At 43.7% G+C, this 26,478-nt stretch overlaps 9 protein-coding genes across 9 annotated transcripts; 5 read left to right on the top strand and 4 right to left on the bottom strand.

Annotated features, from left to right (window-relative positions):
• Nucleotides 1-11: 11 nt before the first annotated feature.
• BCIN_03g00290 (hypothetical protein) lies at nucleotides 12-2,411 on the bottom strand. The gene is made up of 3 exons (XM_001548812.2): nucleotides 1,409-2,411; nucleotides 1,254-1,357; nucleotides 12-1,205 (listed from the first exon to the last, which is right to left on the bottom strand). The coding sequence occupies exons 1-3, from the start codon at nucleotides 2,275-2,277 to the stop codon at nucleotides 100-102; spliced, it is 2,079 nt and encodes a 692-aa protein (XP_001548862.1). The 5' UTR covers nucleotides 2,278-2,411; the 3' UTR covers nucleotides 12-99.
• Nucleotides 2,412-9,778: 7,367 nt separating this feature from the next.
• BCIN_03g00280 (hypothetical protein) lies at nucleotides 9,779-11,190 on the top strand. The gene is made up of 2 exons (XM_001548807.2): nucleotides 9,779-10,305; nucleotides 10,359-11,190. The coding sequence occupies exons 1-2, from the start codon at nucleotides 9,827-9,829 to the stop codon at nucleotides 11,032-11,034; spliced, it is 1,155 nt and encodes a 384-aa protein (XP_001548857.1). The 5' UTR covers nucleotides 9,779-9,826; the 3' UTR covers nucleotides 11,035-11,190.
• A 599-nt stretch (nucleotides 11,191-11,789) lies between these two features.
• Nucleotides 11,790-12,795, bottom strand: BCIN_03g00270 (hypothetical protein). Its single transcript, XM_024691671.1, has 2 exons — nucleotides 12,462-12,795; nucleotides 11,790-12,404 (listed from the first exon to the last, which is right to left on the bottom strand). The coding sequence occupies exons 1-2, from the start codon at nucleotides 12,499-12,501 to the stop codon at nucleotides 12,115-12,117; spliced, it is 330 nt and encodes a 109-aa protein (XP_024547442.1). The 5' UTR covers nucleotides 12,502-12,795; the 3' UTR covers nucleotides 11,790-12,114.
• A 769-nt stretch (nucleotides 12,796-13,564) lies between these two features.
• Nucleotides 13,565-14,196, bottom strand: BCIN_03g00260 (hypothetical protein). The gene is made up of 2 exons (XM_024691670.1): nucleotides 13,933-14,196; nucleotides 13,565-13,815 (listed from the first exon to the last, which is right to left on the bottom strand). Exons 1-2 carry the CDS (start codon nucleotides 14,129-14,131, stop codon nucleotides 13,646-13,648), a joined length of 369 nt encoding a protein of 122 aa, XP_024547441.1. The 5' UTR covers nucleotides 14,132-14,196; the 3' UTR covers nucleotides 13,565-13,645.
• Nucleotides 14,197-14,932: 736 nt separating this feature from the next.
• On the bottom strand, nucleotides 14,933-16,165 carry BCIN_03g00250 (hypothetical protein). The gene is made up of 2 exons (XM_001548805.2): nucleotides 15,618-16,165; nucleotides 14,933-15,561 (listed from the first exon to the last, which is right to left on the bottom strand). Exons 1-2 carry the CDS (start codon nucleotides 16,076-16,078, stop codon nucleotides 15,039-15,041), a joined length of 984 nt encoding a protein of 327 aa, XP_001548855.2. The 5' UTR covers nucleotides 16,079-16,165; the 3' UTR covers nucleotides 14,933-15,038.
• A 168-nt stretch (nucleotides 16,166-16,333) lies between these two features.
• Bcglr1 lies at nucleotides 16,334-17,597 on the top strand. The gene is made up of 3 exons (XM_024691669.1): nucleotides 16,334-16,647; nucleotides 16,704-17,289; nucleotides 17,347-17,597. Exons 1-3 carry the CDS (start codon nucleotides 16,432-16,434, stop codon nucleotides 17,517-17,519), a joined length of 975 nt encoding a protein of 324 aa, XP_024547440.1. The 5' UTR covers nucleotides 16,334-16,431; the 3' UTR covers nucleotides 17,520-17,597.
• Nucleotides 17,598-17,747: 150 nt separating this feature from the next.
• Nucleotides 17,748-19,235, top strand: BCIN_03g00230 (hypothetical protein). The gene is made up of 4 exons (XM_024691668.1): nucleotides 17,748-17,949; nucleotides 17,999-18,108; nucleotides 18,157-18,268; nucleotides 18,313-19,235. The coding sequence occupies exons 1-4, from the start codon at nucleotides 17,774-17,776 to the stop codon at nucleotides 19,058-19,060; spliced, it is 1,146 nt and encodes a 381-aa protein (XP_024547439.1). The 5' UTR covers nucleotides 17,748-17,773; the 3' UTR covers nucleotides 19,061-19,235.
• A 128-nt stretch (nucleotides 19,236-19,363) lies between these two features.
• On the top strand, nucleotides 19,364-22,459 carry BCIN_03g00220 (hypothetical protein). Its single transcript, XM_024691667.1, has 7 exons — nucleotides 19,364-19,611; nucleotides 19,669-20,448; nucleotides 20,683-21,010; nucleotides 21,077-21,180; nucleotides 21,227-21,641; nucleotides 21,690-22,121; nucleotides 22,169-22,459. Exons 1-7 carry the CDS (start codon nucleotides 19,442-19,444, stop codon nucleotides 22,259-22,261), a joined length of 2,322 nt encoding a protein of 773 aa, XP_024547438.1. The 5' UTR covers nucleotides 19,364-19,441; the 3' UTR covers nucleotides 22,262-22,459.
• A 1-nt stretch (nucleotide 22,460) lies between these two features.
• BCIN_03g00210 (hypothetical protein) lies at nucleotides 22,461-25,985 on the top strand. Its single transcript, XM_001548802.2, has 5 exons — nucleotides 22,461-22,789; nucleotides 22,838-23,589; nucleotides 23,649-24,660; nucleotides 24,711-25,391; nucleotides 25,443-25,985. The coding sequence occupies exons 1-5, from the start codon at nucleotides 22,517-22,519 to the stop codon at nucleotides 25,881-25,883; spliced, it is 3,159 nt and encodes a 1,052-aa protein (XP_001548852.1). The 5' UTR covers nucleotides 22,461-22,516; the 3' UTR covers nucleotides 25,884-25,985.
• Nucleotides 25,986-26,478: the final 493 nt, after the last annotated feature.

Genomic DNA, 26,478 nt, shown 5'->3' with positions numbered 1-26,478 from the left:
CACAGGGTGAATGTGTTCTATTAGATCATCAGAAATTCGGCTAGTAAATTAGTAGTATTATCTAGATTTTTTACATCCCCCACCATCTCCCCCTTTCCCTCAAAAGTTCTTCCCAAGATAAGGGCTCTGCACGCTCGCAAATCCCTGCGGACAAGCCCTCCCGATTGGCGCACTTCCGCTCCTGATATAGCACACTTTTGCCTGAGCACAAGCATCACTTGTACAATTCGGACTCTTGATAGAACTTTTCCCTTGGAACGTATTAAATACCTCTACTAACGTTTTGTTTTTCTCCATCGCTTCCGTAACACCATGCCAAAATGTTGCATTGAGCGGCGCATCTTCTGGCCAAGAAATTGAAGGTCCGTAGGCAGCTCTTGTGGAGTATTCGAACTGGTAGGTAGGGCCAGTACCATTAAGGGAAGAATAGCTGTTTACATCGGAGTAAAATGTATATGCGTCCATTATTTCAAACGATCCGGTGTCAATTTCATACATACGATAGCCGGAGTTCATGTTGGTCAGTGGGGTTACGCTTGGTCCGATCCATCCGGTTGTTAGAGCAGTTAAAGAGTTTTGCACGGTTCCGTTGTTGGAGTAGTAAATAAGCACTTGGTCTTCATGTGTATGACCCCAGAAGACGTTGGTGATGACGTGGGGTGAATAGCGGTCGACAATTTGGTAGAAAAGATTTGTTGGGTTTGGTAGTGGATTGGTTCCATCCCACCCTGACAATACGTGGCCAAGAATCCAGACCCTCTCGCCAGCATCTTCCGCCATCTGAAGCTCGTCTATTATGAATTTTAATGAGCCGGAAACATCAGGGTCTGTCGTGTTGATGAAATTAAGATAATTAGACCTGTACCAAAAGTCGGTATTCAATGTAATAATTCGAAGTCCGAGATGAGTTTTCACAGAATAAGCAGCGTAGTGGGTAGCAGCTTCCTCGGCATCTGCTTTGCTCAACCAGCCTTCGTGCTGCCACAAGGAAGATACATGATCGTAGTTCCAGCTAAACTGCTTACCCAAAGGACCCGGTAGGCTGTGGGGACTATCAATATTTTCCGGGCTTGAATCATGATTTCCTAGTACGGGGAAGATAGGGTTTTTGATGTATGATTTTAGTATTGAGTAGATACTAGTCTCCGTATACTCAACGTATTCTCGTGACATTTGGTTTTGAGTATCATGAGAAACGAGATCACCTAGTAGGACGTTAGTGAAAATATATGGAAGAAGTTTTGGTTAATCACCTGTGTAGATTGTGAAAGCGGGCTCCGATCCATAGCCGTTAGTACCGGTCATAGCCCCAACGGATTGAAGAGCTGCCAGCGCAAGGAAGTATGGGGTATCGCATCTAAAAATCTATTATTTGATTGTTCCAGTTAAATAAGAACATGAAACTTACTTGTAAGACCCATATAATGGTGCCGGAAATATTGCTTGAGAAATGGGAGTATTCGTGTATCTACAACACAAACCGGAAGAGCAATTTGCCTCAGAAGCAACTTGATATCTAGGGTCAAGGTGAAAGTCCGAAAGATGGAGAACTTTTTTTCGTTGTCCACTTCGTTTTGGAGCCGTTACGTTAGCCGGCTTTGGTTTCCACAATCCAGTCGTATTCAATGGCGCTGCGCTGGGGAGCGGGCAATAAGTGGTGCTCAAAGAACTACAAATATATTGACCGTCTGATCCAGTAACATCGGCCAATGCTAGCACTTGAGTCCATATTGCACCCCAACTCCCTGGTGCATAATTGTTTTTGCACGTGGTGTTTGTTGCAAAACCTGTGGCTTGACATAGCGAAACCAAAGCATCAGGTACATATTCTGGAGCTTGTTGGGCGAGAGTTTTCCCTACGCTTAATGCAGCAATACATTTTGAACAATTGCTTGAGAGCCCAGTTTCGTTGTAAATGATATCCTTAATCTCATTGAGCGCATTTTGGAGCAATATCTCAGGGGGTGTATTACTCGGATTCCCGATAGCTTCCGGGTAGTATACTGGATCATCAGCAGAAGTTGGTATGGTCGTAGGATCAGTAAGATTGAGAGGAAAGGTGATGTTTAGTATCGGATCGTACAAAGCTGGTTGGGGCTCGGCAGTTGCAGCAGGTTTGAGATAATAGCTCGAAAACACCGAGGTCGGGAATGCCGAGGGGACAACGAAGGATGGTGCCCCTGGTAATTGAGATCCTTTTGTTAGTTCGGCTCCAGCTTGGGTAAAAGAAACAAAGTATCCCGTTGAAATCAGGGCGACGAGGAAATGTTTGGCCATGTCTCTCGAATGCCACAGATAATAGAACGTGAAAATCCCGTAAATGACACCTATACTTGATGAGGAACCAGTGATTGGCAAGAGAATCACACAAATTGAGAAAATTAGACCTTGGCCGAAGTTCCAGCTTTCTCACTTGGAGATTGAATGTGAGCGAGGGCTTTTTATACAGATGTACAACCAACTACCTTCGCTGCCAGCCACACAATGTATATTTTTCTAAAAATAAGAAAGATAACGAATAGGAAAACATGGAAAATGCTAGGTGGGATCTAGTATCCAAAGGTTAAAATAAACCGGCACCGGTAACTGACGGTGCGGAGTTACACTTCCAACGTACTCGTGGGCTAACGATTGGCAATTGGTGAAGTTGCCTGCATAATCTAAGGTAGGTGATTCCCCATCCTTATCATATAGTGATAAAATGGGGTATAGCTCGCCGTCATCCCATAAATTGATGCAGAGAAGCTTCCAAAAAGAAATTTACTCGAAACTTTTACATATTGTCAGTGGATTTGATGCAAAACAAAAGTCTTGCTGCGATAGAAACATGCGTTGAAGATTGAGTCGGTGTCACTAGCTAGCGTTCAGGTTAGCACGCCCTGGACAAAACAATCGACATATCAAAAAGACAGTGCTACTTTCAAATGAGAAATTAAAATCAATAATCAAATATTGTTGATACAAAATTCGAGATTAAATATTAATAGTCTCTTATTTATAATATGTATATATATCTTTTCAATTTAAAATATCTTTTTGATTTATAAAACAATCTTGAAAGTGGTAATGCTTTTTTTAGTGTGCTGTTTTTTTCATCCAGACCAGGGCATGGTTAGTTGACCCACTGCTGACATCACGTGTGATTATTGCTCGCCAGAGTCTACGGTAACCATCGAAGACATCAAACGCAACGGCAACAAAAACTTCGGATACGAATACAGAAATACTGGTATCAATTTTTTGTTCCCTCTCACTCTTATTGGCTATATCCACGCATCATTGTCAGGCGGCGCTTATTGCTTCAAATATGCTTTGGGCGATTCGAGCATTTTTGTACACTTCCATACCCTTTTCAAGTGAGAAGTGCTTCCTTCTGAGCAACTTGTCAAATACAACGACGGAAGAATGAGCCATCTTCCATCCATGAGGCTGCGTCTTGAGCTGTGTGTTTGGCCAGATCTTTTAGTTATAAACAATGAATGATTGAATACATCTCATGTTCACTTGCCCCAGGCATGTGCAGCATCACCCATGAGAATCATGCTCTTGTCCGGAGATGACCAGGTCTAATTGGACCAACTACTAGCAATGGCTACAGCTAGGCATCAGGAATCATATTCTCAGTTCGGACAATTTTAAGGCCATATTTTGCACATTGTGGAAGCAAGTTCTTCACGAGCATGTTCTTTACATGATAGACAGCATGATTGATATAATGGAATCAGTATTAAATACTCTGGATAGATCGAGACGAGATTGGGGATTCTAGAAACCATCGCATATAGGATCAGTGATGATAAATACTTGTCTAACACCAGAATCTCACTTTTTTAGCTTTCATGAATGTGTCTTTCTGCATGTTCTTGTATGGAACAACAGCACGATATGCACAAGCATGGAACGGTGACTCAGGCTTTACCTCTGGTAACAGTATTTGGCGAATAGTCGAAGTGAGCCTGTCTAGTCCAATAACAAGGTATATATAATACTAGCTGACACTCGAAAATGTGGCATCTACGCGCTTGCAACTCTGGTTATCGATCCCCATTATTATCAAGTTAACAAGCAATTTCACGTCATCGCTTTCAGCAGCTGTGTTTGGGAAAGCGTCAGCAGAACCTCTTCGATCATTCAAGTCAAATAAGGACATCCCCGAGGTAACATTCGACTCGATTGTAAGATACAGATCGTTCATTATTTCAGACAGGCACCACTGACTTGTTTGAGAAGAGAAACACTGGTAAGCCAACTTAGCTCTAGCCGCTCCTTTATCGTCTGCTTAGGTGTATGATTCGTTTTTAAGAAAAGAGGGAGAGTCTGCAAGAATTCCTCATTGACCTGCAGATAATACGATAGGATTTTGAATTTGGAACATTGTTCTGAAGTCATTAAGTTCAATGCTAATTATTGAGATGTTTAATGCTGGGGAGAACTCACTGCAACTCCGCGTCTACATGATTATGGCCAGGAAAAATGACGAATGACTATGACATCTCTAGCCATATTGACAAATACCTTGGAAGTTTTTCATCTGCAGCTTCTTCTTCGCAGCTGCTCTGCTAATAGCTCCGAAACCCAATCTTGCGAATCGCATTGATGTAAGTCCTACTGGTCGCATTTTTTGGAGAATCACGAGGTATCAATGGTCTCGCCTTTGATTTTTCCAAATTTCTAATCGAATAATGAGGCCTGGGCCAGTCCTATTAATCCAGGCCGGAATGAGAAAGCCTTCTCTAGGCCTATGGAGTGATTTACTCTAGCCGCATCCAAGTCGGCTATATACTCGCCAGAAGCCCTCTCCACAGTTTCAAATATATATATATATATATACCAAATGACTGTGTGTATGGAGAGACACACTTGCTAAACTTATATCTATAGTTATACAGGATACATCCACGTCTCGTAGTGTTCTTAGAAGCTTGATGGGAGTAAAAACGATTAGTCTTGATAAGCAGAAAAGCTATGTAACTAATACGTATTTAAACAATGCAATTCTTTCAAGAGATAATCTAACAATTTGAACAAATGTTTTTTTCAATCGAAAACTTTTCGGAAAATCCGTTTCTAATGTTCCCCGTGACAATTAATGCTACAGTCCGCTACAATGAGACTGGGAATTTTAAGCCTGCATTTGTTAACAAAAACTTCATCACAACAAATGTTCCGCTTCTCATTTGAGCTATCAGGTATTATAAATCCAAAGATTTCAAGGCCCTTGAAATAGATATCAAGATCCACAAATCCAAAATTGATGAGTATTCACAAAAGTATTCTCTTATCTTTAAAGTATATAACACGAAATGAATGTAATACGATTGATGAGATCTCATACAAAGACAAAAAGGCAGTCTCAAAGTTATGAATAGTATGTACGAAAGATATCAGGCCAGTGTTCAAAAGCAATTTAGATATTTCTGCCTAGCTATCTATCAAAATAATAGATCATCAGAGACAGCTCTAGTAAGAATGACGCCACAGCGTTCAAACATATTAGCATATTTCGTTGAAACGTATAAAGCACTCGTACGAGCTATCATTAATTATAAAAAGAGGCTTTGGTTCATTATCTTAATAATTGCTTTAACATGCCTCTGCGGTGCTGGATCCTTTATTCCTCCCGAGCCTAGGACAGAGAAACGGTTGTTTTTGGACTTACAAGACAGCTTTAATTCCCGCAAATCGTATTCAAGGTGTTGTGTAATTTAACAGGTATCCAATCTTTGTTTTAGCATTGATGAGAGGAAGAAGAGAAGATAGATGATTTATTTCTGGACATAGAACGGGCTATAAATTACGCTTGAAGTTAAGAAGAGCCTTGCAACAAAATGATTCAATTCAAACAAGTCTCCTTGGATCACCAATCATTCAAACGATGATGATTGAGCCTGGGAAAGAGGCTCAACATTTATTTCACTTGGGGGCTCTTATCCAAATAAAAAGGAGATTGCTTTCGATCATGAGAATCGGGTCCGGAATACTGAATACTTCCTGCAGCCATTCTGGTATTTTGTCAAGACTGTAATATGAGGTGAGGATGTTATACTGATAGCTCAACATCAAGTTTTCTACATTCAAATTGTTTTGACTTAAGATCTGGACAAGCTCACCGTCGCATTCTAATCTGCTTACGTGTCTAATTCTGGCATTTTAACAGACCTGCTGCTGTCTTCTACTGGATTAACTTGCCCAGGGTTACCATAACTTGAACACGTGTCACAATATGAATCCCTTAGAAAGTGCTATCTAATACTGGAAGTCAAAACTTCTTAGTGGCATCTAATCCTATCCGAGTTTCATAATCTTTCAATGTTCAAAGTACTCGAGTCTAAATTGTAGATTGAGCCGAGAAATTTCCAAAGTCTCCGAAGGCTTATTTGTTCGAAGCTCGCCTACTTTTGCCCTTGGTAAAAACCCGCCAAGTATAGAGATTCGTTACGACATGCAGAATTTTACGTATACGCCATTATCAGAAAACTTAAACTTGCCAAAGGCTTTGAGATCTAAGACCCCGCTCCTCGGCGGGAAACGGAGCTACCGAATTCCGAAAAAAAAAAATAAACTTCCTGAGCTGCCGACTTCGGGCGATACGCGGGGCATAAGTATTGCGAGCAGAATAGCAATTTGATGATAATCTCGGTGTTGCCAAGCTTACCATTGACGGCTTAGCTGCGGGTGATCGAATTCGCACATCACTGACATCAGCCGCAGGCTGACTGACGTTGTTTGGATGATGAATTTCAATTTTCCGGTGGCCGCGAAGGTTGTGCCAATTTCCCTCGAATAAACTTCAACAAAGACAATACATGTGCCTGATTAGCATATCAAAAGCCTGCTCGAGACTATCCTGGCTGAACTATTGCACGTAGCAAATTGCTAGCTACATGGTACTTTGGATCACTTGATGCATTACTTTCGTACTCACATAAAAATTTGATCATTCAGATGGCGGAAACTTGATCATATTTTGCAATTTGCATGGTAGCATTGTGCACATTCACATCTGCCTGCAAGCCCAGGCTTTGAGCCTCTCCATCGTCTCGACCCCTTTCCAGACCGACAGACATCCCTTAGATCTTGCATGAATGCCATTCAAGTATTCCTCTTATCTTGGCCCATGCGTCGGCCTATGGTCCATAATCAATTTTTGATGCCCCATTCAAAATAAATCCACCAGCATCAAAGGTGTGGATAGCAATCAAGGCTGAAATGAAGCCACCAATTGAGGCTTTGTTTGGGTCTGGGAGCATCTCCGACGCATTTTAGTGGCTATACCAGATCTGTTCGATTGCCGGCGAGATCAGACGTTATGGAGTCTGGGTAGGGTAGTAGGTCCTATCCTTCCGATGTTAGCGACGATAGTGACGGATCTTCATACGGAGTAGAACCAAGTCACGGGGAGTTTAGAAGGCTCTCAAGGTATCTGATTCGAGGAAGAGTAGTTGCAGCGCATGCCTCTCTTTGGTGCTTTTGGGAATTGGATCTACACAGAATCATCTGTACTTGGTAATTTCTCCAGACAATATGCCCGAAGTCCGCGAAATGTCGGAGTCACCAGACGTACCTCATCAAAACCTTCCAGAAGGAGTTCGTTTATTATCCAGTATCCTTTGGTTCTGTTCACGTATCAGAGAAAGTGAAGGGGGGGTGACTGCATGATTCACGAACAGTTCATTCCATTTCCGAAATAGAGGTGTATATTAGCTGTTAGTTTGTGGGCAAAACGTTCCGTAAGCCACTCAGCCACTCAAAAAGATAACAATCTGGCGTTAGCACTTGGCAAACCCACTCTTCGTACCAACTTGCTGTGCGGTTAGCGTGAGGGGCTACTCCGGCTAAATTCAAACACCTTCAGTCATCCCATCTAAAGTAATGATTTGAGTGGGAGATTGATAGGAGAGCATCAGAATATAGTTTATTTATTGTTAGAGCTATTTCTAAAAAGATTTAAGTTAACGCTCCAGTGAAAATCAGTTCATGAATATGGTCTGGCCTCTAGGCGACGTGGGGAATCCAAGGGAAAGTGGGAGTCGAAGCTCTCTTCTTGCTTTCCCTCTGTAATTTTGTGAAAACGTGTAACCGCAGTGCCTTACCTCCTCGTGTACCTCCTATGTAAGCGGAAAGCGGCTACCCAGATCAACGGATCCGCCAACTTTATTATGATAAAAATCATGAAACAAGGCCAAGCGTCTAAGCTCGTCCCCTGAATTTACCACAAACTCCATAAACAATGACGGAAACAGAGACAAAAAAACAAATGTGTAACATTTTGCATGCCGTTGCTGCCATTCCCATCGCCCAGAGCTTTAGCAACAATAATTTGCGGCGGCTGCGGGAACGCGCGTTGCTAAAGTTCTTGTGACCTTGGCTGATCATATACTCTCTAGGGCTGCGTCTATTGCTGCCGGCAATTGTTTGAACGGTATCTGGCGGAATATTAATGGTACTATATTCCACCTTGGCATTGAACACGGAAAATTCTTGAAATGAAACTTGCTAGGATTCAACACTCAGCATCATCACACTATCATGCCATCAACGACGTCCCGGTGTGTCGTCAATAACTTATGGACCCACCACCCCAATCAAGATGCCTGGCCTCGTGTGGAGTCAGGGATACAAATTGGAAATTGCATCCATATTCACCGCGATGAAACCCCCACAATTGGCACACGAACCTCCTTGATGCATGATTACAATCAGTTGCAATATGTTTTCCAAATTTGAAGAATGTTCTTTGGAACTCTTCAACGGATGGGACGCACAATGCTTGAAAATGTCCTTGCAATTGCAGGAATTTCGTGTGACCATGACACAATGTAGACTCAACGGTAGACATAATTTCCTTTCCAATTTAGCAGTGGACTATTTGGCCTTCTTAGAATTATTGACGGAAGCAGGGTATCTGGAAGAATCTAGAGATTTCTTCTTCCTTATCCAGGGTTTGCTAGCATGCAAGGTATGTTCGCAAATTGATAGCAGGAACGCTCTTTCTTTTTGTCAACTAGATGATCAAGGCCGTGAGCGCAGAGATTGACGGCTCACCCTCTCAACTTTCGAAATTTTTAACAAATTCATGCTTCAATGATTGATATGAGAATCTGTTTTTTTATTGTTCCATTTCTAGAATATATGGATTGATATCTCAAGAGATATTTCCAAGTCCATTTTTGTAGTGTCTCGTTGGTCCGTACACCCACTGGTGGGCTGACGAACATGGTTTGATACATGGCCAATTTTCCATTTCGAAACAGTTCTGCAATGCGAGTGTGCGGAGTAAGGTGATTCGTCCTTCAAAAGCAAGAGGCGGCAACAGACCTCTGGTTTACAACCTTGAACCTGTCTACACTTTGTAGGCTAAAAATTGTTCAGGACATTAAACCTATTTGATATATCATGGATTCGATTGAAACATTACCACCTTGCGCGTGTACTGCACTCGACAACAAGTTCTTCCGGACTCGTACCGCATTGGGTGATTCCGAGAAGCATCCGCCTATCTCCTGGAGAGTTCGGATGAAAAGAACTTCTTTCTTCAAAGGGTGGGCATGCCACAGAGTTCAATCCGCCATCCATGTTCAATCAGCGACAGGGGTCTTTTGTGATGAGCCTTTCAACCTCTGAGGTCCCATCAAATGCCCACCCTAGCTCCTTGGCTTACTATATTCTCTAATTGAGGGGGCTACAGTCATTGTTAGTACAGTGAATGGCAAGTTGCCAAAAAGTTATATAAACAGAAAGTGAGTCCTGCATCAAGTTTCTTTCTCTTCATCCCAACGACCTCTCTTCACTTCTCAATACATATTCCACACTCTTTGACTTCACTATGAAGTCGTTCACTCTTTTCAGTGCCGCGCTTGCCGCAGTCGCACAAACTGTTTCTGCTGCTGTCGCAGTAAACGGAGCCGCAGAGGGTTTCGCTAAGGGTGTCACCGGTGGTGGTTCCGCAGCTGCTGTCTACCCAAGCACAACCGCCGAACTTGTTTCCTACTTGGGAGACTCCTCCCCTCGTGTCATCGTTCTCACCAAGACCTTCGACTTCAGAGGAACTGAAGGTACCACCACTGCCACTGGATGTGCTCCATGGGGTACTGCTTCCAACTGTCAACTTGCCATCGATGGTGCCAATGGATGGTGTGAGAACTATGAGCCAGATGCTCCATCCGCCAGCGTCAGTTACGACAACGCTGGTGTTCTCGGTATCTCGGTTGCTTCCGACAAGACTTTGATCGGTGAGGGTTCCACTGGTATCATCCAAGGAAAGGGTCTCCGCATGGTTTCCGGTGCTAGCAACATCATTATCCAGTAAGTGGTGTACGAGGTCATTCTAGTTAAATTAATACTAACCCTGGATCCAGAAACATCAAGATCGAAGAGATCAACCCCAAGTACGTCTGGGGAGGAGACGCCATTACCATCAACGACGCTGATATGATCTGGATTGATCACGTCACCACTTACCACATTGCCCGTCAACACATCGTTCTTGGTACGCTCGCTTCCAACCGTATTACTCTCTCCAACAACTACATCAACGGTGTCTCTGATTACTCTGCCACTTGTGACGGATACCACTACTGGGGTATCTATCTCGATGGTTCCAACGATATGGTCACCATGAAGGGTAACTACATCTACCATACTTCTGGACGCTCGCCAAAGGTTCAAGGAAACACCGTCCTTCACGCCGTTAACAACTACTGGTACGACAACTCCGGACACGCGTTCGAGATCGGTTCCGGTGCCTACGTCGTCGCTGAGGGCAACGTTTTCCAGAACATTCCAGTCGTCGCTGAATCTCCTATTGACGGTGAGCTCTTCACTGCTCCATCTACCAGCGCCAACGCAGCCTGCTCCGCCTATCTTGGACACACTTGCCAAGTCAACGGTTTCGGTTCTTCCGGTACTTTCAGCTCCTCCACCACCAGCTTCTTCTCCGATTTCTCCGGAAAGAACGTTGCTTCTGCTTCCGCCTACAGCACCGTTGTCTCCAGCGTTACTGCCAACGCTGGTTTCGGAAAGGTTACCTACTAAATTACTTAGTGGGAAATCGGTTGCCAGGTTGCAATGGAAAGAAATTTGGGGGAGATTCATTTGTCGACTTTTGATGAGTGAAATTTTGGGGTTGAGTTCTTCGAGATGTATATACTTTTGATTACTTGTAAATATTCAATTCATGATTGCTGCGCATTTAAATTGTTTCTGTTCTGTGACTACAAAAATTGATTCTTGTGAGAATTCCATGTTACTTCCAGTTTCCACTTTACTAAACTCATGATTGCGTATGGATTGTGATCTTAACATTTGGTGTTAAACATCCCATCTCTTCCGAAGATTCTGTTACACCTGTACTTCTAATAGTCTGGGCTGCAGTATGTCAATCAAGAGGGTTCGATAGCTCAAGATCATTCAATCTTTCCAAGATGTTCAATATTTAAGACTATCCAAATGATTCGATTACATTCCGAGCTTGAAAGTTTCAAATTGCTGGGCTGCATCATAAACTGTTAAATCCCCTATTTCGAGTAGGTGGTTCTGGCATCTATCTACTGGGAATCCAAATGAGAACAGAGAGAATTTTGTCTCTCCGTAGGTTTTGTTGGCCAACTGTTGCTTTGAGATGTAGTCTAAGACATCATCTGCCCTCGCTGGCAATCTGCAGATAATCCGCTCCGTGGATTACCCGCCAGAGGTCCTACCCTCTCTGAGGATTATTCATCTAGATATTAGATATTAGAATTGTCCGCCGCGCGCAGTTGATCCGCAGATTATCCGTGGATTAAACTGTTTGGTTTTCCTGAATTTCCGCTCCGCAACTGACAACCCGCGGATTATCCACCAGAGCCATCATCCGCCCGCGGGTACCTGCTGCGCAGCCGAGTTTTAGTCATCAGAAGCATGATTGTGAAGACTAGAATCATCTAACTATTCCATCAGCCCTTTCTCTATGCTCTCATTTTGATAATCATATCTGAGGGCTGAAAAGATTGTTCAAAGGCTTCTTCTCATTCTTCAACACTACACGTCAAGATTGTTGACTCTGCGCAATAAAAACCCATGCTCTCATTTCATAACAACATGTCCGTCGGTCCCATCCATTGCCCCCTCGCTCCCTCACCAACAAACTCCAAGCACCAAATCCAACCCCCTCCCTACCCCAAACGCAACCACAACCACGTACCCCAATACCCCTATTTCAATGAATCCATCACTAGCGACAATTTTCCTCATCCATTTCGAGCAGACATCGTCTGAATCCTTGACAATCGTATGTAAACTTGATTTCATGGCGATAAAAGCATATGCAACTGCGCACATAAACACACACACGGCAAAAAATAGAGCAAAGGTAAGAAGAATCGGACGTATGAGGTGTGGAATCGCGAGGACAAGCTCTTGCGCACCTGGAATCTTATTAAGCAAGGGATCACATTGAAGCGGAATTGACGGGAACAACATACCAAGAAGCAGATGGCCTATTCCGACTATTGTTGATGTCATGGTTGATAGATCGTTTCGTTTCGTTGCTGAGCTAACTCGTGCTTTTCCAAGAGACCTCTTCAAGATCCCCCTCACTACTGACCACAATGTCCAAGATTTCGAGGAAACTCGACGTTGGAACAAATTCGAGGTAGCAAGCTTGTGATATTTTGTTCGCTGAGCTCGGCTTCGATGACGTTTAGACTTAGATGTTGCAAGGAAACCCCGTCCAAAAATGCAAAGCTTCTGTTTTCTGTCGGATTTCGATAACCGACGCAGAAGGGCGGGCAGAGGAAAGAATATATTGAAAATTTCAACAGCTACCTTTGTTATTACGAATCTCAAAAATACGGTTTATCGAAGCTCTGTGCGTTGTCTAGCTATCAACTAACTACTAGCTGCCGACCAGCAACTTATCACACTCCACGCAGATGGATGTTTCACGCACATCATGCACATCATGCACCGAAATCAGACGAAGCAAAGTCGCCGTCTTTCAATTCTTCATTGTAGCACAGACGTAGATAGCACTCTGGTCCATTTTGTAAGCTCGATAGTGACGATTGGGTAGAAAGGAGCGATATGTCAGTGCTGCTCTCAATTGGAGATAGCTTCTGAGTGAGACAGCATTGATATCTAGTTGGCTCTTGCTGCACACCGACAATCCCAATAAACAAGCAAATAAACAAATAAAGCATATCGAAATTGAATTCCATCTAGATTTCTGCTAGTGATGGGAAAATAGGTCACTATTCCAGTTGCATCCATTCAACAAACACAAGCTATACTATGCACGGGCTTTACACTTCTCTCTAGCCCCTTCATCGCCCGCCTTTGACAATGCAGTTGCAGCATGAGTTGGGAGTCTATTTGGACTAAAGCGCCGGTGAATATCATCTTGATAGCTAGCGGGTATGAAGATGGGTTTGGTGTTGCAAGTATTCTGGGTCCCAGGAATCTATGCTTAAAAGTTCTGTTTGATGTGCAATGCCAGCATGGCACAGGCCTATCGGGAGGGGTCGTTTGTCGGATCGCTGCCGAATTTACGGCATGAAACCGGGGAACTAGATCATCACAAGTGAAATGAAGGTAAGAGCATTTCGGAATCGGAGGGAGTATGAGATGAAGAAGATATCCTGGGCGAAGTATCAGGTTTAGTGTAGTTTCATCCATAAAGCATGGCTGATACTCCCAACATGTTCTTGAAAGAAGAACCAGCGTCGCTTTGGGCTATAAGGAAGGGTAGTAGGTTTGTGATAGTTGGTAAAGGGATGGATCCATTAAGATTAACGCAGTACTCGTACAGTGCCTTTGCTAAGGCAACATCTCCACAGCCTGCTTCTGTCAGTGTTGGCAAATTGGAAGACATGCTTATTTATCAATCTTGACTACATGGATTGCTACAAGAGGAACGCTTATGCATGTAGGCAATAGGCAATTTCTCACATTTACCATCCGTATCATTGCTCCAGTTGGCAGCCAGTCCTTCCGGTTGCCCCGGCCCCGGCAACATGTTCACAGCAGCGTTTGAGTCAATGTAGCCATTCTCACCATGAGCGCAAAATGTGTCTTCATGCATGGATCCGGCACCGCGACAGAGAACTCTTGCGGAGTCGAACTTTCTCAGACACTGTGGTAGAAAAGACACCATTTTGCATCCGGTCTCAAGGAATGAGCCCCCTTACTATATGAATGAACTTATACTTATCTAGTCTCTATCTCCGCCTTCCCTCCCTCTTTTCCCTATCTTCTTTCAACTCCGTGATCTTCTACCCAGTAATTCGGTGTCATTGAATGGCACGGTGAATCTCGCGAATTTCCTGATTGATTGCTTTTGTGGCATCACAAGTTGCAAATGGACCGATGTTTCTGTTTGAATCCGAGAAGAACAATATATCTATCCCCTGGAAGTATCGAAGCATTGCTCCTAAATGTATGTCGAACTGTTGAAATTACTGAGTACCTGCTCAAGCCTTGCCACGATTCCCTGTTTGCACAGCTCAACCATAGATTTTGATCAAGAAAATCGAAAGACCTGATAAACGAGACTCGGGAGACTAAAGCGCTAGTCATTCACATTTTGGGCGAATCTACTGTAAAAGTGGACAAGTGGCAGAGTTGGAAATTTGGAATAGGACTTAGAAGTAGAGGTTAATGAGCAAGAGACGCATCGATGCGTGAAATATATCCGAAGCAAGGAGAGGACTTCGTGAGGAAGATATTGTCAAGAAATAGAATATTGCATTCCAACCAGCCCTTTCACGATCTGTCGATTTCCAGAATCCAGTGAATATCAGAAGGCAAATGGCCGTTTGAGATACAGATAAAGTAGATGACATGCGCATAGTCCCGGAAAAAAAAAAACAATATCGAGAAGAAGAAGTGAAGATGGAAAGAACATCATGTGGCGCGATCTTCAGCCCATATTTGGACAAATCAATTCCCCAGGGGATGTGAACTGCTTCAACATATATTCAATTCGTAGTTTGCTATGCTTACAACATTCTATTTAGCTAATGTGAAAGATTGACAAAGTATCATTCATGGGTGGCGAAGAATCATGAGCTTTCGAGTTTTGCCATGGCGTTAGTGGCGAAATGCCAGGACTGCCATTCCCCTTCAGGTAGTTTGCCCCTCAAGGGCAGTCTTCCACCTTCCAAATTTCCTATACCTAAAGTTCGATAGACCCCTTCCTTGATCCCAATTATTCCCCATCTCACGACAAATTCCTCTGCGCGGCTCACAGAAAACTGAAGTGACAGCAACTCCTGCAGTTCTGAAGGTTCAATAGGACGTTTTTTTGCAAGTTCGAATAGACGTGAAACTGTTCGAGGATAAATTGCAGCAAGTCCATCAATCACACCGGCCGCGCCAAATTGTACAATAGGCCCAAGTTGTTGGCCGAACCCACTGAATACGCGAAAGCTTTCGTGATTGATATCTGGCGTCAAGGAAACTTGCAGATGATGTGAAACATTTCCATGGGACATCTTGCACCCAACGATGTTGGGATGAGCAGCGAGCTGCGTGTAAGTCTCAAGACTTATTGTGATGTTGTTTGTAACTCCAGGATAATGATAGCTGCAGAGGTAGCGAATTAGCTTTGTATGACGACACAAGAGCGAGATGGACCTTACATTAATATTGGAATAGGGCTAGCATCTGCTACGATCTTGTACCATTCAAGAATGTTCTCTTGGTTCGCAGCAGGACCAAAATATCCAGGCGCAAGCACAAGACCCCATTGTGCTCCAGCTTCCTTTGCATCGGACAACCATTCTAATGCTTCATTTAGAGAATTCGTTAGCACGCCTGCCATAATTGGGTATTTTGAGAAGCCTGCGGAGGTAAGTCCATCTCGAACACCAGCTATCAATTCGGATCGTTCAGCGCGTGAAAGATGAATGGCTTCTCCTGTGCTCCCAAGAAGCACAAGTCCACGAATACCATTCTTGGCAAGGTGAATACTGTGTTGAACCTGAGTCGGAACATCTACTGCTGCTTGATTTGTAGAGAGAGGTGTCGTTGATGGCTTGAAGAAGGTCGGGACTGGAACAAAAACTCCCTCGGGAGGTACTTCATGTTGATTAGTCATCATTAATTGATTGCACGTCCCAGGAACCAGAGCTTCACTTCCAGAAACTCCTCAACAAACTCGACTTAAATACATGAGAGATGCGCCTCCATTCTATTAAAGGTTCAGTACCATACTGATTTTGTTTGCTTGATCGGACCATTTGACCATGACCAGGTGCGGAACTGCACATGTTCTTTTTCCACCAATGCATACGGAAAAGCATACCCGGGCCACCTGCCTACGGATAAGTCAAAAAGACATCATTGATGCAGTCTTGACAGATCCACAGTAGCTCTGGTTTGCCTTTAAAATCTTGAGTATCTGCCAATGTGTTATTGCATAACTTGCAGACATTCTCGCGAGTTCATTTCATTATGGCCCTCAATCGCTCCGTCAAGTTGAACTCAGGATACAGTATTCCAGTGGTTGGTTTAGGGACGTGGCAGTCAAAACCAAATGAAGTAAAGGAAGCTGTTGCACACGCGCTGAAAACAGGATATCGCCATATTGATGCAGCAGCTGTATACGGGAACGAAACGGAAGTCGGAGAAGGGATTAAAGCATCAGGGGTAGACAGGAAAGACATATTTGTGAGCACTGACACGCTACTCCTTCACGGATTATGTACTGATTGAAACGTATCTAGATCACGGGCAAATTATGGAACACAGATCATAAGCCTGAGGATGTAGAAGCCGCGCTTGATTCATCTTTACGAGACCTCCAAACTGATTATCTTGACCTTTATCTTATCCACTGGCCAGTTGCTTTTCCGCAGTCCAAGGAAAGATTCCCAGTTGACCCCAAAACAGAGGAAATCATTGTCATCGATGTTCCAATCAAAGACACATGGGCAGCCTTGGAAGATCTCGTCAAAAAAGGAAAGATCAGAAGTATCGGGGTTAGCAACTTCACCAGAGAAAAGGTCGAAACTCTGTTAGAAACTGCCAAAATTCCGCCGGCAGTCAATCAGATTGAGGCGCACCCTTATTTGCAACAACCAGAATTGTTGAATTGGCACAAGTCCCAGAACATTGCAATAGCCGCCTACAGTCCTCTTGGGAACAACATTTACAACTTGCCAAGAGGTGTAGATGACCCCACTGTGGTTTCCCTCGCGAAAGGCTTGGGAAAGCAGCCAGCGCAACTACTTATCAGCTGGGCTGTCCAGAGAGGCACTATTGTTCTTCCAAAATCCGTTACGCCAGGGCGTATAAACGATAATTTCCAAGGTTAATGATACCTCCAAACTCGTTATAACAAGTTTGCTAATACAATTCCATTCCTAGACTTTGAATTGCCAGATGATGCGTTCCAGAAGATATGTTCTTTGGACCGAAACCATCGATATAATTTCCCGGCACGGCTCGGGGTGGATATCTTTGGCGAGGTCAGCCCAGAAAGTTTGAGAAAGAGTGTCGAAGATTGGAAAGAATCTCAAAGGAAGTTGCGCGCCGCATAAACACTATACTGGTTCTAGTTGAATAGTAAAATGAAAGATCTCAATTCGCCAGTTCCTTGTAATAAAACTCCCCGCTCATGACCGGATTTCAAATTTGTGGATGCAATACTTACCCGGGATCATCAGATCTACTGTATCTTTACCCCACCATACTTCCGGCCTCCGGATCATCGTAATCAGATAGCTATTGATTTGAGACCACATATATTTCTGACTTGCGCACCCATAGTTACACATTCGTTACAGACTTCATTATGCCGGAAATAGCATCTATCGAATACTTTCGTGTACCCCCTCGATGGCTCTTTGTAAAAATTACAGACAAAGATGGCAATGTAGGATGGGGTGAAGCCTCTCTTGAGGGCCATACCCAAGCTGTTGAGGGTTGTTTAGACGCTTATATCGCGAGATACACTGGCATGGAAGCTGAGTATGTGAATTCAAGATGTCATATTAGTGCATCTAATAACAAGTTGTAGTGATATTGAACATATATGGCAAATGTCTTGGAGAAGTGGGTTCTATCGTGGAGGCCCGGTTCTCATGAGCGCATTATCCGGAATCGATATTGCTTTGTGGGACTTGAAAGGTATGCTTCATCAATACATCTGAGTACTCGAACTGATTTCTTTTTCAGCCAGAAGATTAAATGTGCCCATTTATCAGTTACTAGGTGGAAAGGTCAGGGACAAGATTAAAGTGTACGCCTGGATTGGTGGAGATAGACCTTCTGATATTGCCAGCCAAGCGTATGTTACCCCAAGCCTCTACAAACAGAAACTAATAAGAGCAGTCAGGCTAGAAAAGACCAAGGGTTCACAGCAGTCAAGATGAATGGTACGGAGGACCTCGGATGGTTTGACTCGCCATCTGCCCTGGATAGCTGTATAGAACGAGTGAAAGCTGTCAAAGAGCTTGGAATGGACGTCGGAGTTGACTTCCATGGTAGAGTTCATAAGCCGATGGCCAAGCAGCTAGCAAAGGCTCTGGAACCGCATCGACCAATGTTCTTGGAAGAGCCTCTACTTTCAGAACACATTGGTGGCATCAAAGACCTTTCACAACTGACGAGCACCCCAATTGCCCTGGGTGAACGTCTTCATAGCCGATGGGATATTCGACCATTCCTTGAAGCTGGTGCTATAGATATTTTACAGCCAGACATTAGTCATTGTGGTGGAATCAGTGAGATGAAACGTATCGCCACTATGGCCGAAACTTATGACGTTGCTCTCGCCCCGCACTGCCCCTTAGGGCCTATTGCTCTGGCAGCTAATATTCAGATCGCAGCAGCTTGCTCAAATCATGTCATTCAAGAAATGAGCTTGGGTATCCACTACAATGTTGGTGGGCAAGACCTTACGAGTTACACAACCAATCCGGAGGTCTGGAAGGTAGCCAGTGGTTATATTGATTTGATGAAGGGACCAGGCCTTGGCATAGATATTGATGAGGAGCAAGTACGCAGACTTTCTCAAGGAGCAGAGCCTTGGGTAAGCCCGGGTTTCATTGGTCCAGGCGGTGAGATTAGAGAATGGTAAAATAGCTCAAAAGATGATACATCAATTGCTCTACCCGATAATTTTATTTCATTGTTCTGCCTAGATCGAAAAATTGATCGTCCCCGTATGTAAGCTCAGGAAAGGTATGAGCAGAGGCAGAACACCACCCGAGCCAGGGTGCCAGGGTTAACGTTGTTCTGAATATCTGCTAGCAACTAATCTCGAAATTGCCGCTTAGGCCCAAAGTGGGATACCCGAAACCCCCTGTCATTTGCCTTAGCCGGAAAGCTTAACTTCCCCGCACCACTCGCTTTGAAATATCCGGATCAAAGACAATTTTATGAACTATTATCCTGCAGACCCTTCGGAAGTATTCTTCTATGTTTCGGATCTGAAAAAGTTTGCACTACGCGAATCATAATGGCGGAAGCTCGACAATCACACACTTCGTTGAATTCTCCGCCAACAGCTGAGGTCGCTCATCCAAGGAACGAGAGCACAGAGACTCAACCGGCGCCCGCAGCAAAGAGACGGAAAAGGGATGAGACAGAGAGAATACGTGTAAGTCGAGCTTGCGATCGTTGTAAAAGGTAAGACAGTGTAACCCCACATTTGCGGAAAAGAAATCTCACAAATTCATTTCAAAGAAAAAAGACAAGATGCAGCGGAAATCAACCTTGCAATCTCTGTACAACTGCTGGCTTGATCTGTGAGTTCACAGCAGCCTACAGGCGTGGGAAAATACCTCCAATAACGACAGAGAAAGAGCACCTTGAGCACCTGGGAGGTATTTCTGAAAATGCTGAAATTTCTACCAGTATTGAACATGAACACGTGATTGAACCTATCAAAACTTTCCCAAATCATCACAATGAGTTCCATAGCCAATTGAGTGGAGAGTTTACCAGTATACCACATGATGTGGCTATAGCTGCATCAACGCTGGCCCGACTCCAGCCTACTATCGTTGAGAATTCGAACTCAATTTCGAGAATGCAATCATCTCGGAACTCTCCAGAGCCTCCGCAAACTGACCTCCAGGGACACTACGTGGGCCCTTCTTCTGGGGCCTCTTTTCTCTTGAGAGTGCAGAAAAAGCTACACCGAGAGATCACACTCTCCCAGGATTCTTCAATATTCACATTTGGGGATGCTCCCCTACCAGAATTTGACCCTTCTTTCTTCGTACTTCCCCCAAAATCCGACGCCGAGAATCTTGTTGCAAGATACTTTGATTTTGCAGTTCCGACCCATCGCTTTTTACATCGCCCAACTATTGAACTCTGGGTACATGAATTTTACGATAATCTGGGAACTTTTCAACGGAAAAGTGGCGCCAAAGGACGAACGGCTCTTTTATTTATGGTTTTTGCTCAAGCAAGAGATTACATGCCTAGCGTTGGCAAACCGAATGATATTGATACGAGGTAAATACTGCGAGATATCCAATGATTGGGGGCTCAATCCTACCATGAGAGATTTTTGGCTCTTTAATTGGCCAATTACTCTCGATCGCACTTAAACGCTGGATATTTTCGGTCATCGAATTATATTGGAGCATAGGCAGCTTTCACATCCAGCCTGTTACTCCGAGAACTTGTGTACTTTGAAATGGAATCACTTGTCATTATGCTGTTTTACTCAAGCTAACAATACTGTAGTTCCCGATACTTCCACGCCGCTGATCGTCAACTAACATCTGAAACTGGAGGAGTGCTTTTAACTAGTGTTCAAGCTCGGCTGTGTCAATGCTTCTATCTCTTATCACAGTCGAGGGTCAACCATTGTTGGAGCCTATTCGGAACCACAGCTCATTTGATCCTCGCCCTTGGTATCCATCGCAAGAGACGTTTGGAGTCTCAAAACAATGTGGATATGATTGAACTAGAATGCAGAAAGCGAGTCTTTTGGTGTGCATACACATTGGACAATTATCTAAGTGCAGCTCTCGGAAGACCTCGAACTTTTCACGACGATGACATAGATCAAGTGAGCCATCCATATATCAGGCCAATGGCCGCGATTACCCAATAAGATTCTAAGACCACGTTTTAGGAATTGCCCAGTTGTGTGAATGACTCTGATCTTACTTCAAGACATATTCACACCAATAAGTCTAGAGCCCAGTCTATCATGATGGCACCTATTGCTCATGGAATGTAAGCGTAAGAATCTCGATTATGTGATTGCGAGCTCACTCTGCAGGCTGTCCCAGATAATCAGTCATATTCTTCGCGATCTCTATTCCATTCGTCCACCATCTTCTGCTGTCCGTCTTTCTCTAGCAGACCAGTATTGCAAAAATCTCCAAGAGTGGCGCACGAAGTTCACTGGGTTTCTAGATGCTAAGGGTGTAGATACGTCTCTATTGATACCTCTATTCCAACGTCAAAGAAATGTACTGAATCTCTCATATTGGCATGCACTGATCTTAGTTCATCGACCCTTCTTATTACGAGATTTTGCCAGTCTTCATAAAAGGAACTCATACCATTCTAGAGAAACTTCGACCGGCAACTCCGTGGACAAAAATGTCTTCAATTGTTTACAGGCTGCAATGGAAATCACAAACATCGTTAATCATTTGACGGAGGCCGGACAACTGTACCAGGCATTTTGGGTAAGTGCCATTCCTGATAAGTCTATAGAAATACCCTGACTTGGTTAGTTCACTCATTATTTCGCATTCTGTGCGGTAGTTGTGCTATACGTATACACAATAAAGCATCGATATCACCCACGAGAGGAATATATCAGATACTTTGAAGCTGCTGTTCGTTGTCATTCACAGATTTCGTCTAAAGCCAAAAATGAATCGTTGGCACAAAGATATAGTGTAGTGCTGGAAGAACTTAGACTCGAGGCTATCACATACCCCCAAGGACAAGGAGTAAATCACGGATCCCATACTACCCAAACTGAGAGCGGCTCCCATTCAAACCGTGAAAGTTTTGTCACTGCACCGAACGCGGTCCACGAATATGGGAATGGCGGAATTGCAGTAGCGCATTCAATTGACGGAGCTGATGGCGATTATATCGAGTCAAGTCCTTCTGTAACTATGGATCCTCTCACTGGCTGGGGTCAATTTGATTCTTTGGTACGTCCTTATGTAGAATTTCAATGGAAACTATGCTTACTTCATAGGTTACTGGTGGAGTGGGTGGCTTCGACTTTATTTTTACAGGTGATCAAAACGATCAATGGGAAACGGGAATGAGTAATAATCCCGGATATTAGTTCATTATCACGCTTCATGTTCACCTTCCCACTCCAAGATTGATCCGTGATTCGTTTTCCTAGTTCCGGATCTCGGATATGCACCTGGGGCACGGATACTTGTGTAGGCTATGCAGTGCAGCTCAAGATACTTCCATGGAAAAATATTCCTCCAGTCATATATAGCGCTATGATATATCCGGGAATGAGGCCTCATCAAACCGAGAACACATACGTCTGCATGCCATTCTTCTTGTTTCTTTACAATTCAGAACCATGTCGGCCATAGTCGAGACTAGAGCATTTACAGCACCACATGAGAGGTTAGAAAATTCGTCTCAACCCGCAAAGACTATACCTAGCCGGCTTCTATACACTGTCGACGACTTGATCTACAACCGAAGCCAGACTATTCCAGATGTCCCTCTATTAGCATATCCCGGCAGCCCGAAGGGGCGAGCAGACTATGTTCATTACACGGCAAGGGATCTTGATCGATTTGCTGACCATGGTGCAAATACATACTCATCACTTGGTCTCATTCCCAGTGTCAGTATGCATCTCAGCTGTTAAGGATACATTCTAATAGTAATACAGTTAGCAAAAAGTCCTGTTGCAGAAGTCGTTGCGCTCTTAGCACCGTCAAATCTTGATTATGTTGCTACTATCTTTGCCTTGACACGCCTGGGTTTCGCAGTTCTATTGCTTTCTAATCGATTGGCACCGGAAGCATACGTTTCTCTTCTGGAGAAGACAAAGTGTAAGCGAATTATCAGTTCAGATAATCACCACGACGTTATCAAATCAATTCAAGTTCAGTTGGAAGTATCTCGATATCCCTTACTGAAGCAATCTCAATATGATATCAAAGCTCCGTTGAACCCACGGTTTCCTCGATCTGTGGGAACTGCCTTGGATTCAACGCGTAATTCATTCATAATCCATTCATCGGGTTCAACAGGTCTTCCAAAACCAATCTTTCAAACACATGCGGCTTGTCTCTCCAACTACTCCAATAGTTTCGGTTACCGGGCATTTCTGACATTACCTTTGTATCATAACCACGGATTATCGTCATTCTTTAGAGCAGTCTACTCGGCAAAAGAGATTTCGATGTTCAATGCCAACCTTCCATTGACGGGAAAGAATTTAATTGAAGGAATGGCTTCAGTAAACCCTGAGAGTTTCCATGGTGTACCCTACGCTTTGAAGCTACTTGCGGAATCTGAAAGTGGAATTGAAGCTTTGCGAAGATGCAGATTAGTCTTGTTTGGGGGAAGTAGCTGCCCGGATGATCTTGGAGACCGCTTGACACAAGCTGGAGTTTACTTAGTCGGTCATTACGGCGCGTAAGTTTCAGGAACATCACAAGTAACGATATTAAGTCAAATTCTGACCGAGCATACAGTACCGAGATAGGGCAGCTCATGACTTCTTTTCGTCCACGAGAAGATACAGCATGGAACTATGTTAGACCTTTGCCATCGTGTATACCATACATTCAAATGGTGCAACAATCAGCGAATACATTTGAATGTGTGGTGTTGGATGGTTTACCGTCAAAAGTCACCTCAAATTCTCAAAATCCTCCAAATTCGTTCAAAACGAGTGATTTATTCACCCCTCATCCCTCAATTCCAAATGCATGGAAATACCTTGGACGGCTAGATGATCGTGTTACGCTCGTCAATGGCGAGAAAGTCCTCCCGATCACATACGAGCATCAGATTAGAGAACACGAGTTGGTAAGAGAAGCGTGCGTGTTTGGCGTTGGCCGAGCATTTCCTGGTTTAATCATCGTTCCAAGCGAGAAAGCGACTAGCATAGGTGAAAAAGCATTGCTAGAAAAGCTCTGGCCAGTGGTGGTTGCTGCAAACTCGAGAGTGGAGAAATTCAGTCAGATTTCAAAGGAAATGGTTCATATTCTAAACGCTGGTGTTGATTATCCCTGCACAGATAAAGGAACCATGATTCGACCTGCGTTCTACAAAAAGTTCGAAGATCTGATAGATTCTATGTATCAGAGCTTTGAGACACCACTAGATTCTTTGGGTGGTACTCTCCAGTTGAACAGAGAACAACTAGAAGATTTTCTACTTGGTGTCTTCGCAGAACGAGTTGGGATTCTGCATCTCAAAAGAGACACTGATTTCTTCGAGGCAGGTGTTGATAGTTTGCAAGCAATTGCAGTTCGAGGTATTATTTTGCGCGAGTTGGATCTAGCTTCTGGGATACCGAGTCAGAATGTGGTTTTTGAGTTTCCAAATGTGCGAGACTTAGCTGAGCACTTAGATTCTCTTCGCAAAGGTGAGGTATCAGAGCAGAAGGACGAGATTAAAATAATGGAGGAATTGATTAAAAAACATTCTCACTTTGAACAACATGTCCCAGGTTCCAGAATAGTGGACGGGGAAACCATTGTAAGTAATGAGATCAAGGAATTATTGTTGCCTACTAACCTTTGCCGAAGATTGTGACTGGTGTTACCGGCTCACTTGGGGCACATGTTCTTTCTCAGCTCATCAAAAAAAGCTTTGTCAAGGCAATATATTGTCTTGTCCGAGCTAAGGATCAACAACAAGCAGAGGAAAGAGTCAGAAACACTCTTTCAACCAAGAAATTGTCGCCAAAAACATTCTCAAAGATTCATTGTCTTCCATCAGATCTAAGCAAGACAAATCTTGGCCTCGACACCACCATAATTCAAACCTTGCGAGATAATCTTACAACAGTGATTCATTGTGCCTGGGCTGTAAACTTCAATCTGGGCGTCCAAAGCTTCGAGTCACATCACATCAGAGGAACTGTGAACCTCTTAAATTTGTGCCTCGCTGTCCGTACGCCTCTTCCTGCGAAGCTATTCTTCTGTTCTTCGATATCAGCGGCAGCAGGTACTCCTTTACCCGCCACGATCGAGGAAACATACATTACGAATCTGAATTATGCTCAAAATATGGGATACGCTCGGTCAAAGTTAGTCACTGAAACAGTGATCGGAGAAGCTGCGAGACAAACTGGAATGCTGGCAAAGGTTTTGAGAGTCGGTCAGATTGTTGGAGATACAATTGAAGGGATGTGGAATAGCACAGAGGCTATTTCACTGATGATAAGAAGTGCCACAACGCTTCATGCTTTACCGGCCCTAGATGAAGTGAGAATCACTATAGTACACTCTTTTGATGCCAGGGCTAACGATTTTTAGACACCTTCCTGGTTACCAGTTGATATTGTTGCAAAAGCTGTTCTAGAGATTGCTGGTCTCGAGAACTGTCCATCAGAAGTTTCTATACAAGAAACAGATTCAAAAGACATTGTATACCATGTACAGAACTCGCAGACTTTCTCCTGGACTAATGACCTTCTTCCTGCTTTACATGCAGCGGGATTAGAGTTTGACATTGTCAATCAAAGAGAATGGATTAAACTACTAAGGGAGAGCGAACAGGATCCGGATAAGAACCCAACGATAAAACTTTTGGATTTCTTCACTGAAAAATATGATAATGACAAACCGGGTCGACAGGGACTCGTTTTCAGAACGGAGAAAACGGGTTCAAAGTCCGTGGCTATTAAGAATGGTTGCGACATTGTGGGGAGTGGGCTGGTCAAGAAATTTATCGATAGTTGGAAACAGGAGTGGTGATGACTCTGATGTACACTTGTTGTATCCATCGTTTTTAGGATTGTTTTCTTTAGTACAATAATTTCAATCTTTTTGACTGTAAGCAACTCGTGTTAGCCGTTATGATTCGTGTTGTATGTAACGCTGTTATCTCTCTATCTCTCAACACACCCATCCTATGTGCTGTTCTCGTGCTATGACCCTACCATTGAAATGGAAGGAGCTTATCAATCTAGATTATTAAAGGACCAAACATAATCTGGTAGGTGTCAGGGTAGGGTTGCGTTGCTCGCGTCACATTGCCAGCCATTCTAAAGCTCCATCTAAGCTCCGGAAACATGACCAACAGTTGTTATTTCGCTCCCCCCACATTATGTCGTTGACATTTCCGGCCTTGACTCGCTACACACACTTTTCATCCTTAGTTTCATCCGTCTGCATGAATTCAAGATAGCAGCCGACCGGAAATGCGATTCATGGTTGAACAGCTGCATAGCCGTATGCAGATCCTTAGCAGTATCGCATCCCTTTCGAACGTGTTAGCTATCGAACACTTACCAATGTAAGTGTTAGGAAGGTTACATTGCCCTTTTCCGTGAGCCGTGGGGTAACGCGG

Source organism: Botrytis cinerea, chromosome 3 (genome assembly GCF_000143535.2).
Source record: "Botrytis cinerea B05.10 chromosome 3, complete sequence".
Lineage (NCBI taxonomy): Eukaryota > Fungi > Ascomycota > Leotiomycetes > Helotiales > Sclerotiniaceae > Botrytis > Botrytis cinerea.
The sequence above is the reverse complement of the archived record's forward strand: the minus strand, read 5'-3'. Positions and strand labels throughout refer to the sequence as shown.